This window comes from Mycteria americana, chromosome Z (assembly GCF_035582795.1).
Source record: "Mycteria americana isolate JAX WOST 10 ecotype Jacksonville Zoo and Gardens chromosome Z, USCA_MyAme_1.0, whole genome shotgun sequence".
Lineage (NCBI taxonomy): Eukaryota > Metazoa > Chordata > Aves > Ciconiiformes > Ciconiidae > Mycteria > Mycteria americana.
Genome location: NC_134396.1, coordinates 29847186 through 29862277, shown reverse-complemented (window position 1 = coordinate 29862277; position 15092 = coordinate 29847186). Strand labels below are relative to the sequence as shown.

At 40.5% G+C, this 15092-nt stretch overlaps 1 protein-coding gene across 1 annotated transcript in view; it reads right to left on the bottom strand.

Moving 5' to 3' along the window:
• Window positions 1–15092, bottom strand: part of ADAMTSL1 (ADAMTS like 1) — a 470548-nt gene that overhangs the window by 170239 nt on the left and 285217 nt on the right. The window contains 1 exon segment of the mRNA XM_075488620.1: window positions 10283–10410. Within this exon segment, the coding sequence (XP_075344735.1) occupies window positions 10283–10410 (128 nt within the window).

The following is a 15092-nucleotide window of genomic DNA, read 5'->3' as shown; positions in this document are numbered from 1 at the left end:
ACTGCATCCAGCTCTGGGGTCCCCAGTACAAGACAGACATGGACCTGTTACAGCAGGTCCAGAGGAGGGCCACAAAAATGATCAGAGGGCTGGCACACCTCCCCTGTGAAGAAAGGCTGAGAGAGTTGGGGTTTGCAGATGGGTTCCTGAGGGGAAAGTCCTGTTTAACTTAAATTTCCTTTTCTGACACGGTCACCAATCTAGTTGACCAAGGGAAGTCAGTAGATGTGGTATTTTTTTATTTTAGCAAAGCTTTTGATCCTGTCTCTCACAGTATCCTTCTGGGCAAAATGTCCAGTGCACAGCTAGACAAGTCCGTAATACGATGGGTGAGCAATTGGCTGACAGGTCAGGCTCAAAGGGTTATAGTACATGGGGTCATATCAGGCTGTAGCCAGTCACTAGTGGGGTTCACCAGGGCTCAGTTTTATGGCCAGTGCTCTTTAATATTTTTATAAATGATCTGAACGCAGGAGTTGAATGTACATTAAGTAAGTTTGACGATGATACTAAATTAGGAGGAGCTGTGGAGTCCCTCGAGGGCAGAGAGGCCTTACAGAGAGATCTGCATAGCCTAGAGAGCCGGGCAATCACCAACTGTATGAACCTTAACAAGAGCAAGTGCAGGATTCTCCACCTGGGGTGGGATAATCCTGGTTATACATACAAATCGGGGAATGAGAGGCTGGAGGGCAGCCCTGCGGAAAGAGATCTGGGGGTTTGGGTTGGTGGCAAGTTAAATATGAGTCAGCAGTGTGCCCTGGCAGCCAAAAAGGCCAGCCGTGTCCTGGGGTGCATCAAGCACAGCACAGCTAGCCGGTCGAGGGAGGCGATTGTCCCACCCTGCACTGCACTGGTGCGGCCCCACCTTGAATACTCTGTGCCTCAATATAAGAAGGACATCAAACTACTAGAACGTGTCCAGAGGAGGGTGACCAAGATGGTGAAAGGCCTTGAAGGCAAGACTTATGAGGAGCAGCTGAGGTCACTTGGTTTGTTCAGCTTGGAGAAGAGAAGGCTGAGGGGTGACCTCATGGCAGTCTACACCTTCCTCAAGGGGGGCAGCGGAGGGGAGGTGCTGATCTCCTCGCTCTGGACATGAGGAAATGGAATGGAGCTGGGTCAGGGGAAGTTCAGATTGGGCATTAGGAAAAGGTTCTTCACCGAGAGGGTGGTCAGTCAGTGGAACGGGCTCCCCAGGGAAGTGGTCACAGCACCAAGCCTGTCAGAGTTCAGGGAGCGTCTGGACGATGCTCTTTTAGTTATATGGTTTAGTTTTAGGTAGTCCTGCGAGGAACAGGGAGTTCGGCTCAATGATCCTCATGGGTCCTTTCCAACTCGAGGTATTCTGTGATTCTATGATTCTGTGTTTGGCCTGGAGAAAAGAAGGCTCCAGAGGACCTTACTGCAGCCTTTTAGTATATAAAGGGGGCTTATATGAAAGATGGAGAAAGACTTTTTACCAAGGCCTGTACTGACAGAACAAGGGATAATGATTTTAAACTGAAAGAGGATAGATTTAGATTGGACGTAAGGAAGAATTTTTTTATGATGCAGGTGTTGAGACACTGGAACAGGTTGCCCAGAGAAGTTGTGGATGCCCCATCATTGGAAGTGTTCAAGGTCAGGCTGGACGGGGTTTTGAGCAACCTGATCTAGTGAAAGATATCCCTGCCCACGGCAAGGGGGTTGGACTATATGGTCTGTAAAGGTCCTTTCCAAACAAAACCATTCTATGATTCTATGATTAAATAAACATTGACCCTTGTTGCGGTTTAGCTTTAGTTGGCAACTAAGCCCCACGCAGCCACTTGCTCACCCTCCCCCCTGGTGGGATGGGGGAGAGAATCTGAAGAGTAAAGGTGAGAGGGGGGAGAGAGGAAAAAAAAAAGAGGGGGGAGAGAGAGGAACAAAACCCAGGAAAAACAAAAAAACAAGTGATGCAACCGCTCACCACCCGCCGACCGACGCCCAGCCCATCCCTGAGCAGCAATCGCTGCCCCCGGGCCAACTCCCCCCAGTTTCTGTACTGAGCATGATGCCATATGGTATGGAATAGCCCTTTGGCCAGTTGGGGTCAGCTGTCCTGGCTGTGCCCCCTCCCAGCTTCTTGTGCACCTGGCAGAGCATGGGAAGCTGAAAAGTCCTTGACCAGTGTAAACACTGCTTAGTAACTCCTACCATCAGTGTGGTATCAACATTATTCTCATACTAAATCCAAAACACAGCACTATACCAGCTACTAGGAAGAAAACCAACTCTGTCCCAGCTGAAATCAGGACACCCTCATGTATGTGAAGGGGATGAGCATGGAACTAACAAAAAAGCCATCATACTGGGCTTTACTCTGTGCAACTCTGCTCTAGATCTAGAGTAAATTCACTGGAATCAAAAGAATGGAATATGGCTATACACATATGGAGTATTACATCACATTATATCAAAGACATGGCGTTAGAAAAAAGAAAAAAGGGAAAAATACCTTTATTTAATACTTAGCCTGAACCAAAACCTGGCTGACTGTTTAGAAATTTGGAGGACAAGTAAATAGTGTTTCTCAAAGATGAAGTCCCTTTCACAGTGGTATCAGTGCAAAACAACTACTTGTTTCTGGCTACTTGATGTTTATTGAGGTTGTGTTGAATGCTCCCTACAGAATGCCATCTGGTCTCTTCTAAAGTTTTGTTTATACTGTAGGTTATAGTGCAAGAAATAACCAAAGTAATCTAAAGGTAGCTAACCCAGCTACTGATATACCAAGTTGACTATTTCTAGCAGTCTGGCCAAAATAGCATAGAGCCCAGAGAAAGCTAATCTATTGGTCTTGCAGAGATATAAGCCTTTCCTTCTAAAGGTTTGATTAGGCTCGTGTCACAATCTCATTTTAAATTCTGGAAGTTTGATGAGGGGAACAGTTCAGATTTGAGAATTTTGTTGGGGATGTTATACAAACAATGATCAGCTGCAGCTCCAACAGTGCTCCAGCCCACACAACGCTCTTACTCCTGGTAGCTTCTGCTGCCCTTGGAGTTTAAAGTTGGTGTTATATTTACTCAAAAGTAAGGCAGACCTTGGAGTTTTGCTGCACAAATTGCTGAACAGAATAGAATTTATTCCAACTTTTACTTCCAAATTCTTCTTTGCATTATTCAGAGACACAGAATGTTATTTTCTAAGTAACAGCTGGCATTAAATGACACTTTCTAAACTCTCAGTTTAGAATATACGACTGGCTAGTCCAATTAAAATAACAAAAATCAAATTTGAGAAAAATAAAGGAAAAGAAGGCGAAAAAATTGTCAGAATGCTTTCAGACTACTGTTTTTTTTCTTGCATTTAGTCTCTCACGTTTATTTGTCAATGCAGTATCTTTTATTTTCTTAAGGATCTTTTAAAAGTGTCTTTAGCTTTAGATTTGCACATACAACACATATTGCAGATATACAGAAAGCAATTCCAGTTGGTAATGTTTTTCAGTTGCTCGCTAGCCAAGAAAGCCAGAAAAAAGGCAAGAATTGAAGAAGTGCCTTTCAGCAAAACAATGGCAAGAGGTCTCTTCACAGTCCAAGCGGAAAGAAAATACAATACTAAATCTCACCTGGCGTGCTGTATCACAAAGATAGCATCTAGAACATATTGCAGGCCCAAAAGTACTAACACCCCAAATCTGAGCATGCCTAAGCTCAGATCTGGATCCAAGTTTTGCAGCTGGTCTTTACAAAACAAATGTGCTGAACAGGAACCCAAGTTCCCCACGCTTTGAGGAAGTTTGAACCTGGCTCTGAATCACGTGTGTTAGCGCAGCTCCACTGAAATGCTCATGCTTTCTCATGTACAACCTATTGCTTGGAGCTTTAAAGAATCACATCAACTTCTTTTTTATAGGTAGTAAGGCATACAAAATCTCCACATCATGCAAAGGCCTGGCTGATTTAATTCTTTTTCATTTAAATCCCAGAACAGATTTATTGAAAGAATTATGAATATACAAGACCTCTTCCAATGAACCTGGATTTATGAACAGTATATCATCCAAGTGAAGGCTTCACAGACATTTTTGTTAGGTAGGCTACTTCTCAACAGAGAGACAGATTTATGGAGACAATATCCATCACTCATCTGCAGGTACAATGCTGACTACCGTTCATTCTAACACAGATCAGTTTCTCACCCAAAACACCGACATATGACATCCCTGTGGCAACTCTAGTGATGGATTACATGGGAAAACAACACTAGGAAAGCATTTTGTACATTTTTAGCTACTTCACTGAGGTGCAGAAGCCAGAAATTAGAACAGCCAGCACAATGTGACTAACTGGCTCTCCAAAGACCACCAGCAATCACTCCACAGATTACAGCACTGATCTAGATGGTGTGAAATTTGCAGCTTTTTATAGTATTGACTCAAATTTGAGATTGTCATTTGCTGCTTCTGCTATTAGGAAGAGTTAGAACTGTAATCTTTCTCAAAAAAATGGAAATGCTTCTCCATCAAATGAAAGCAGGAAATACTCTCATAATTACAGATTTGACTAACCCCAGAGTAAATAGAATAAAATTTTCCTTTTTAAAATGCTGCTAGATGGCACAGCTTTACCAGAAGCATCTACAAACTAAATATACTCGAAATGTCTTCCAAATGTTTAAAATCACCCAATATATCTTGGAGGATGTCCTTTATAGAGTAAACCAGCTACAGTTATCAACTGAAGCAGAAAACAAGACAGCTATTGAGGTATCCTGAAGGTCATCTGCAGGAAGTAATACACTAAGCTAACACACAGATATAGTTTTGATCAGGGTAATGAGAACCATCCTCCAAAATCATTTGGTAGCACAGGTGACCAAAGAATTGTATGACATTGACTGTACTGCCATTGAGTGACATGGTACGCTTCATCAGAATGCTATTTACTTTTGTGGATGTATTCAGCAATTATGATAGCATTTGTGCAAAAAATGTTTTGCTCTTTATTCTACAGACCTTAAGGTAGCAAAGGGCTTATTCTAGAAGTCATAAAAAACCACCGTATTTAAAATGAGCATTCTGACCAGCATAGGAACATTTCATAAAGTGGCATAATTTGCCTTATTTAGTAGCTGGATTAGAGCGGGACCACATTTATATTATTGCACAATAGTTGCAGTAATTTATGTTAGCTTCTATCTGATAAAGAAGCAATCCAAAACCAAGAATAACTGTTCCATTGTAATTTTCACTCAGAAAGTGTAAAGGACCTTTTATCAATGTTAGATGTGAAAAACTTCAGATTCTCTTACAATCTAAGCCCTTGAGACAGATGAGTGTGCAACTGTAGCCTGAAACCAGGGTCCACAGCCACATGCTTGGACTAAATTTTAAACTCAGTTGTGAAGCAGCAACACTACAGTAGACAATGTTTTGCTATCAAAGGTATATACAGCTGAAACTTTAAACAGTATTTTTGAAACACATAGTATTTATTTGATGTATCCCCTTTTCAGTGCTAGGCAGTGTCGTTGTAATGGGTTCTTATTCTATTATTTAACTTTAAACTAATATGAATAACATGGATCTATTCGATCATCATCTGACAGGCACCAAACCATTTGGTGCTTGATTTGTGAACTGATAATCTGTGTGATCAAAATGAGAAAGTATTACTCCTGAATGAAATAAATCAAATTTATTTTGGGCTGCTTCTGCCTTATGAAAAATGTCACACAGCATAAAATCAACCTAATTTTAGCTAATTTAGCTAGTTTATTAAACCTACCCTCCAAAGGTATGTCTCGGTGGCTATTTTACTGATCAACTGAGTCAAACAGCAATAAAACTAAGAGCAATTTATGTAGATCTACTGTTTTCATCCTGCAGAATGCAATGGCAGTGGGCTGAACAACCAAACTAGTGAATCACTTACTTCAGCTAATTTAGCAAGCAGAAAGGGTGTTTCATACTGAAAGTTTGCTTGCATTATCAAAAAGGCAGCCATCAGCTGAAGGAAGGAAGGGAGGTATTTGAAAAGGGGAAAAGAGCATATTCCAGCAAGTAACAGAGCCAGTATGAAGCATCTAAACAAAAATGGGATTATGACTCTCTCATGTGTGTTCCCTCTTTTTTTTTGTTTTCTTTTTTTTTTTCTTTTTTTAAATCTCTGCCACTTTTATTACTGAGGGAAACCTGTCAGGAAGGTGTTAATGTTGACTTTCCTCTGCTACTAAACATACATCCCTCATCTAATGGTGGAAAACCTCCACTCTATTCAGCAGTTTACACATGATTTCCCAGAGGTAGGAGTGACGATCTCAAATTTTGAGCCCTTAAACCCAGATTCAGTATCCACGGGACTCCATAACTAGCTTAGCACTCTGCTATACACTCACACAAACTGTACCCTGCTTCTTGCTTTAGCCAGAAACAGCAGCAACAGTAACAGGTAGGGTTTCTAAGCAGATTGAGAAAAAGACTACTTATCTATTATCTGCTAAAATAATTCCCAAAACTCTAGGACATCCTGCTCTTCTGCTACCTACAACCTTACTTTACTAGAAAGTGATGATGAGTTTGGAAGATGATAGGAAAAAAATCACAATTATCTTCCTGCCAAGCCTAGAAACAGTAAAACACTATTGATATTACTGCAGTACTTGTCAGTATGTAAAGTACAATTCCAGAACACACAGAATACTTTTAGGACCAGGATGGGTGAACTTAGCATAAGAGAATTTGTAACTTCTTTTACGATTTGAAAATGTATTCTAATACAAGGAAATGAAATAAATGCACACGAATTTCAGGTATCTAAAGAACTTTCAGGCATTTATTACTCTGTTTGAGTCTGCTTGAATCAACATGCACTCTTATTAATACGTGGATTGAGGGTATGTGAGTACTGTCAATCACTATGCTGGATGACAAACTCCAGCTGTGCTGTGCAATAGACAGACCGCAACGAGTAGCAGCCAGATTCCTAGGAAGAGGGCAAAGACCATATCGCAGTGTCTCTCCACCTGCTCTGCCTATGTATTTCTAGCATCCCTGTAGTGAAAGTATCCAATAGCTAATAAAACTTGGTTCTGTGTAGAAGCACAACAGTTGCTAGTTTGGCCCTCAAGGAAAACAGGAGTGGTCTGTGGTTCTCCTCTCTGCAGGTGTTGACCAGCAGTGCTGAATGACAGTTCATGGTGGAGAGGAGACAATGAGGAGTTTCTCTTTCCTGAGTTTTGTATTAAAAAAAAACCAAAAAACAAACAACAAAGAGAGAGATACTGAAACAGAAGGACAAAACACTCCAGAATGATAAAAATAAATACTTCATCCAATATATAATTAGGCTGGGAGGTTCACTTTCAAGTAAGTTGAGGCAAAAAACTGTAACATTTAAAGGGGGTCTGTCCTTTTGTGTAAATAACAAGAATATCTGAAGTTATAAAGAGTTAATGCCAACAAAGAGCATGGAAGGTGTCATGCTTTGAGGTTTAGCCCAGTGTTTAACTACTAATTATCAAAATTTTATTTTCCTGGGCCTTATTCTGCCACCAGAATGACCCAGCGCTACTCGCTGTCAGTGCAGGATACAAGGACGCATGGTTGACTTGGGCTGACAACTCCTGTCTGCTTGTGTGACTGGCATATTTATTTGTACCGCTATCATACTAAATGTCCTTAACATAATCAGGACCAGTTGTTCTAATGAAATGTACTGTTAAACAGCCCCTACCCTGAAATGTTTGCCATCTAAAACACTAGAAAATAGAATTTCTCACTAACACTTTCCATTCTTTCATCACAGCTGTGAAGGCCTAACACAAAACATGTTCCCAAAACAAACAACACATGCACTAACATAACTTTGGCAAACAAAAGCTGGAAATAAAACTGGTTTCCTTTATTTAGCTGCATATACTAACAGTGTTTAGGAATGGGCAATTAGTCTTTGCATTTCTTCAAAGCCAATGCACTGCGCTCTCTCTTTTCATGTACTGCTCTGAAAGTCACCTCATACAGAACTAAAAGATGTAAGGCATTGTGAACATTCCTCCCAGGATGAGAAATATATAGGATTGATTTGTTCCAAAACATCTAAATGTGTTGCCAGTTTTCATTTGCCAGAAGTATCTAGCATCTTCCTTCATGCTGCCATGAAATTACACACAGCAAATACATGAGATAAACTGTACCAACCAAGAAATTGTCCCAGAGAGGTGGACATTTTGTTCTAGCTTTGCCTGGTTTGAAATACTCATGCGCACAGGCTTATTTCCAAACCTTCAAAGTCTGGATGAGTGAGTTTCCTCTGCTCCCTCTCTGCTTTTTTCTTAGTGACTTAAAATGCTTGCCTAGCACAAAAATTAATCATTTAAACCCTTTATTTCATTAATAGTTGCACACAGACCAGGAAAAAGGGAAAACTATCACACATTTGATACTGTGTTAATTCCAGGTCAAATTTTACTATTTATGTTTTATTGCTACTGGCTAGCAAAAGTTGTGCACCTAATTAAACCCCTGCATCCTATCCTGGAAACAGGCGGCTTCCACATCCGAATGGGCCAAAGTTTGCAGTTGGTTTCTTAAGGCAGGAAGCATCACTTATGTACTGATGGGACAGTAGTAAGGTATTGTATGAAAAACAAGTAGTATGTGATTTATGAGTTTATTCCCTGTTCCACTGGGGTGGCTTCAGGGACAAGCCAAATAGCACAAGCATCAAAGAGAAACAGATGGGGAGAGCCTGCCCAGGAGTGGTTTATACTCACGTACTACAGAGCAGTATGACTACTGCCACTGCTATAGTGGAGCTCCAAGACTTTTCCCCTCTAGAAACTACTGATGCAGTTCTCAGTGAGGGAGCAGAGATGTAGTCAGCAAGCCCTTGTATGACTCAGATCCCCCAGATCTCCTGATATGCCTGGATTCATGCTTAAAGGAACATATAGAAGATCACTTATTTTCCCAAGTTTGAAAAGGATACACTGTGACTGAAAATAAGTTCCTATCTATCTCTGCAATTCCCAATTTTGAGGTGTTTGCAGAACCGCTCTTTGCTACGCAACTAACAAGAGATGAGAATTTGGCCCCACGTTTGAAAACCAAATTATTCTAATTTTTTTTCCGTGGGAATGGAATAGAATAATAGTCTTTCCATTGGTTTGAGTAGATGTCTTTGCCTATCTTTTCTCCTTCCAGCAGACTTTTGCACGCTGTCAACTCAATAATTGCTGGAACTAAGAGACCAAACTGTCCACAGATAAAGCTAAAATACATAATATTCTCTTTGGATCTTATGGTTCAATGCTTTGTGCTGTTTCTTGTCCTCACTAAACAGCATAATGTATTAAAATGTCAGATGTAGGAATCAATTTGGAGTGTACTGTTGCAGTTTGTTTTATTAACATCAGCTTTATAAGCACATGAAAGAAAATACAAAAGAAACATATGCAGGAGGGAAAATTGTATTACATTTTTTATACTACAATATATAAGGTATCAGAGATGGCACTATGACACAAACTTTGGGTCTGGAGTTTTCCTTCATATCCTTGATCAGAAATCTGTTAATATTTATCACATATACCAAGTTTACTGCAGGTAAACTTCTTCGTAAAGTAGATAGATATAATATTTGCTAGAAGTATTTTGCAGGTAAAACTTACATATCCTATAGAGTGGAAATTATGTCAAATGACTTGTCCATGTTCCATTGCAAGCTAGTAACTGGGAAGGAATAAAATCTCAGATGCCTGACTGGGTACCCAGACTTCACCTTTGCACTGGGCCATTCTATTTCTGCCTGTTAGGGAGGGTTTGCTGGTATGGAAGACTTCCTACCTGAACTTTAATTCATAAGATATCCTCAGCAGAATTATTCTTTCTCATATGGCTCAGGATGCCGTGCTGGGTCAATATGATGCTTTTATAGTCTCAGTGTGGCTAAGACTGTGGGTCGCTAAACCTTGTGAATTAGCTGTAGTCTGGTACAAGTGCGTGAAAAGTCTTATCGCTTAAATGGTGAAAGTGTAGGGAGGTTTCACTTTTCAGTAGCTGGAAGCCTTGCAAGCTGTCCAAGCAGCTTTTGCATCTCCATAGGTTCTCACTATATTTTAAAAGGGTGTTGCCTTATCAAACATGTTGGCTGCTTGCCTGAATTAGAAAAACACACCACCATAATTTTTTGACACTGAGTTGGAAATTTCAGCAAAGTTCAAGACCTCTACTGATTACTTCTTATGGTCTGACACATATGAGTAGGTTGAATTCTCCCATCAGTAAAGTAAAAAGCATTCACCCACTTACTTGCTGCTCAGGCAGCGTCTCAGTGAATACGAAGCTCCTCCTCCACAAGTGCGTGAACATTCGCTCCACGAGCCCCAGGCATCCCACAGTGAGTCTCGATCCTCCTCCGAGCGAGCTGTTCTGGAGCTCTGAGGAGAGGGAGAAGGAAAAACTTCAGGAAAAATCATTTAAAGGACAAAAAATATTGTTGCTAACTTAACCTTTCTTTTTACTGGATATCATCTTGGTCATTGAAAGCACTGAATAAATCTGTTACTGTCTGACATTCCTACTGACTGGCAGCCAGTTCTTGTAGTGGGCATTGCTGTATAAACTCGCTTTCATCCTTTGAGTATCATACTCTATCTCAATTTGAGACTGCTGATGACTATTACAAAAGATCACTTTGGACAATAGTGCGGCAAGGGATTTTTCCTGATTAAAAGGAAGAGGTGGAGTATTGTGGACATTAGAAATTGTGCTTTGAAGTTTTGTTGCTGTGTTAGAAACTATGAAGGCCCACGAAAAAGGGCCTTCCAAGATGCTCTTGAGGAAAAAAAGAGTCACAACATAGTGAATCAACGTGATACAAAGACATTCAACGCAATGATTTTCATGCACTCACCATAAGGAACCGGAACTATTGTTACTTCTTCTCTGTCCAAAGGTCTCCCATAAAACCTTCTGGACAAAGATTCCCTAACTGTTTTATCTCTACTATTTGCCAACTTAAAAAAGAAAGTGCACACTACTTGAAGAGCTGGAGTTCTCCAATGCCAGGCACAGACCCAGGCAGTGCTATTCTTAATGCCAGTGGTTGGGCGCAAAAAACTTTATAGAGAAGCAGCACTGGTGGACTCAGAAATGCTCAGCTCTTCTAGGATTAACTCATAAATGTACAGCAGTACCTGCGTCAAATAATGCAGTCATGCACATATCCAGCATTTCATTTTCATTCATACAAATGCACCTCAGAAGCATAGATCTGTAGGGACACAAATAATTTAACCATTTAGATAGATATTGTCCCTCATGGACGATGTGATTTTGCTGGAAGATCAACCTACAGAAGCAGGCAAAGGTGCATGGAAAATGCCTGTGTCTGATGGAGACCAGGCAGTGCTCTCCTTCAAAGCTTGGCTTGTGCTGTGGGCCAACACCTGGTGAATAGCATTTCTAACTGTATTTGGAATAAATGAGAAGGCAAGACAATTATACGAGGGAGACTTTGATGGTACACCTTCAACAGAGAAACATCACCAAGCATCATTGCTAACCCATGTTAGGAGAATCAGCTTTAGCTTTCAACATTGAGGGATTATTTGAGACACAGGTAGCTCAACACTGAAATCGTTTTACCTTCAGTGAAACTGTGTAAAAGTTTTGTCATGAAAACTGAAACCTGGTGAAATATACCAGTCTTGAATATTGTTATGCACAGGCAAAAAAGAAAATGTTGGCGATGGTCTAGAGCTGTGAACAGTTTCAATATACATCTGTTTAAGGGAGATACTGAATTTGTCACACACGACCGAGATCCTAAACCGAACAGTCTGTGTCTGCAGAGCAAAGGACTAAGTCTGGCATGTTAGGATATGAAATGTGTGTTAATTGGGATTTATCAAGGTAAGAGGTTAACTATTCAGCGCACTTTAAGGAGCCAGGAATGCATTCTATATGCTAACCATTAATAATGATAGAATTTTCCAATATGGAAACCATTTAGTCCTATAAAATTCTGCAAGGGGATTGCAGTTCACCCACTAGTGTTGTCTATGATGCTGAATAAACAGCCAGGCATAAGATTAGCTGAAGTGAAAGCCCATGTCTTTTACTAGCTGTCTCTATACTCAGCTCAGTAATAAGGCCAAAGTCTTGCACTGAACTCTGTTCTCCTGAAAACAGAAAGCCTCTAATCTCAGTGTTGTATACATTTCCACCCTCTGATAGTCATTAGCTCCATGCATCTGAAGGATGAAAACATTGCCAGTGCTGTTCCCATGGTCCCACAGGAGTCTTCCTGCCCTGAAGCAAGTCGTTAACTTACGGATCCGTACTTAGCTTACTCAGGTTGACAGAGTAATTGTATTGTTATACTCCTTCCAAGAGCCTGATACTACTCTGAGATACACTGGCCCAATAAATTAGTGGTCACTAAACGACCGTTGGTTGTGTTAAACCTACTCGAATGAGCTCAGACCGTATGCCAAATTGGCAAACTTCTATGGAGATACTGTTTAAAGGAAAAAAAAAAAAAAGATTTGCAGGACACCTGTCCAGCCATTTTCTCTTCTTTCCCTCTCTTCCCATTATTGCTTTTACCAAGGTAGAGCCCAAATCTGATCTTGATGAATGAGTCAGTCAGCTTGGGCAGAACGGGTTAAAAAAGAAAGAATTTTCCTCTCTGCAAACACACCAAATATGGTTATTTCTTTTGAAAGGAAGAGCTCAGTGAGCGGCAAGGGTCAGGTGCAGGACCAGTGCACAGCAACACACCAGACTGTCCACCCAGCCGGAGCTCCCCGGCATTTCACAGTGGTCGCCTGCTGCATTCCTTGTGCTGCTGCTTACAGAGCCTTCAAGGGCACAAGTGCTCCTTTTTTTAAACCAGACTATTTTAAAAGGCAAATACACAAATGCCACTTAAATAGAGTTGAGTCTGTTTGGCCTTCTGACACAAAGGGCAACCTTTTTGAAAGACCTTTAGGATCTGGTCCAAAGCATTCTAAGGTCAAATGAAAACTCCATCGAGTTAAAGGGGTTCAAGGGAACATTAAAAGATAGGCTGAAAAGGGGACCCAACACAATTTGTAAAGATATTTTTTTTTAATTAATCAGATAAATCTTGTGAATGAGAAGGAAGCTAAACCAAGCAGGCAGGAGGCAAGCTTTCTTCAAACAGCTCTGCTGAAGCACCTCCATTCTGATCCTGCTGCCCTATCTTAGCACTTTTGCCAAGTGGAGGTTGCCCACTATGCCAAATGAAATGATTATTCTATGTTGTGTCCAACCTCCATTTTCAGTTTGCTTCATGGTGCACAGTTTGTAATGGCATTTTAAATACATGTAGTACTTCCTTCTGCAGAACAGCTTTTGGAAGATAGTTTAAATGGGTAAATTAATCATTTTTTTGTGGCTGTAACATTCAGTGTGATGTAATTTTGTTTCAGATCTACTGAAGGGAAAGAAAGGTAAATTAATTTAGTCTGTGAGAGATGATACTGGATTTGCCTAATGAGTGTATAACAATTATTTGATACTTTCGGTTTATCTTACCTTTATTAAAATGCAAAAGAATTTAATTTCAACACAATAATTGCAAGGGTAAATGTAAAAATTAAAGTAACGTAAGTGACCAAATTCTGACTATGGCCAGATGTGATCCATCCTCTAGATACAATCTCATGAACGTTTACACATGAGATAAGAGGAGTGACACGCCAATTTACTGAGGTTATTTCAGCTGACTGCTTTCTGAATGGTATTTTTTATAAAATGAAAATGTGTGTTTGTGCCTTTAGCCTGCTAAAAAGAAAAGGTGTATCTGTCCTTTTAATCTACAAGGAAACAAATATCTTCAAACTGCAAATGGGTGCTTGTCCTGATCATTCACCACTGGTTGAAAGCCCAAAGACATAATTAAAAAGGATTGCAAGGTAAAGTCACGTGAACCAAGTACTCTTACCTCATCACAAATTATAAGCATCAGCACAGCTAGACATTCTAAGGGTCCAAATTTTTCTGAAATAAATTGTACTCCCACCCAGAGGAGAGCCATGTGCCTGTTATTTGCATTCCAAGATTTGTTATAAGACCTATATATTCCCAGAAAGCATGTGATCTCAAGCTGGAACAGGCTCCAAGTTTTCTTTTAGCAAGTGGAATAAACATAATTCATTTCAACTCCATCCATGTTTAATGTTAAAGAAAGTAGAGTCGTTTTCCCTGCTGTGTATTACACTGTTAAGATTGAGCTTGAAATTCTAGCAATGCCTGAAAAGCCATTTTAAACCTGAAGAAGATTGTCTATTGCAGCTTCCAAGGATATATACCATTACTAGCTAAGAATTCACCGTTTAGCACAAATTTCTCAAAAGTAGCTTATACCACTAATCAATAATTTCTACCCACTTTCAACAAAGTAAACTAAGCTGAAGAACCTACATTAAAATAGCCCTGATAATAGTCAAGAACATTGCAGTGTTCTGCAATACAAGAACTCCTACAGTACTCCTTTAAAGCCCTGAAGTTCCTGCCATAAAGAGTAAATAGGGGGGAAAAAAAAGAGAAAAAAGCAGAGGAGGGTGCATGCCTTTAAAGCTGCAAGGAGTAAAGCTGCCACCACTTAAAGCTTCCTTTAAGTAACACTTCCCTCTTAGAAAAAGTCTTTTATCTCTGCCAGCAGTACCCCAGGTTGGTGCTTCTCAAAATGCCAGTGTATACCAAAGAAGCAAAATGCACAGTCTTCAAGGCTCATTATGCCCCGCTGCTGATATCAGAAGAGCTTCCTTCCCCCTTCTGTCCATTCTAGGTGGATCTCAGCCTCAGCTTTCCAGGAAACACCCACTGCTTTGTCCACACAAACTCACGATGTACTGACATCTACAGCATCAATGGCAGAAACATCACCTGCAAGCAATTTGCTTATCAATGACCTACATAAAACAAGTAAGTCTGCTAGCATTAATCAAAATCAGGTCTTTCTTCATCCCTCATTACCCTAATACACACTTAACCTAAGGGTGATCCTGCAGCTACCACCCAACACAGCAGTTCCAGAAGAAACAGGCATGAGGACTCCCAAAGAGTTCTCTAAGGAGAAAGAGAAGGA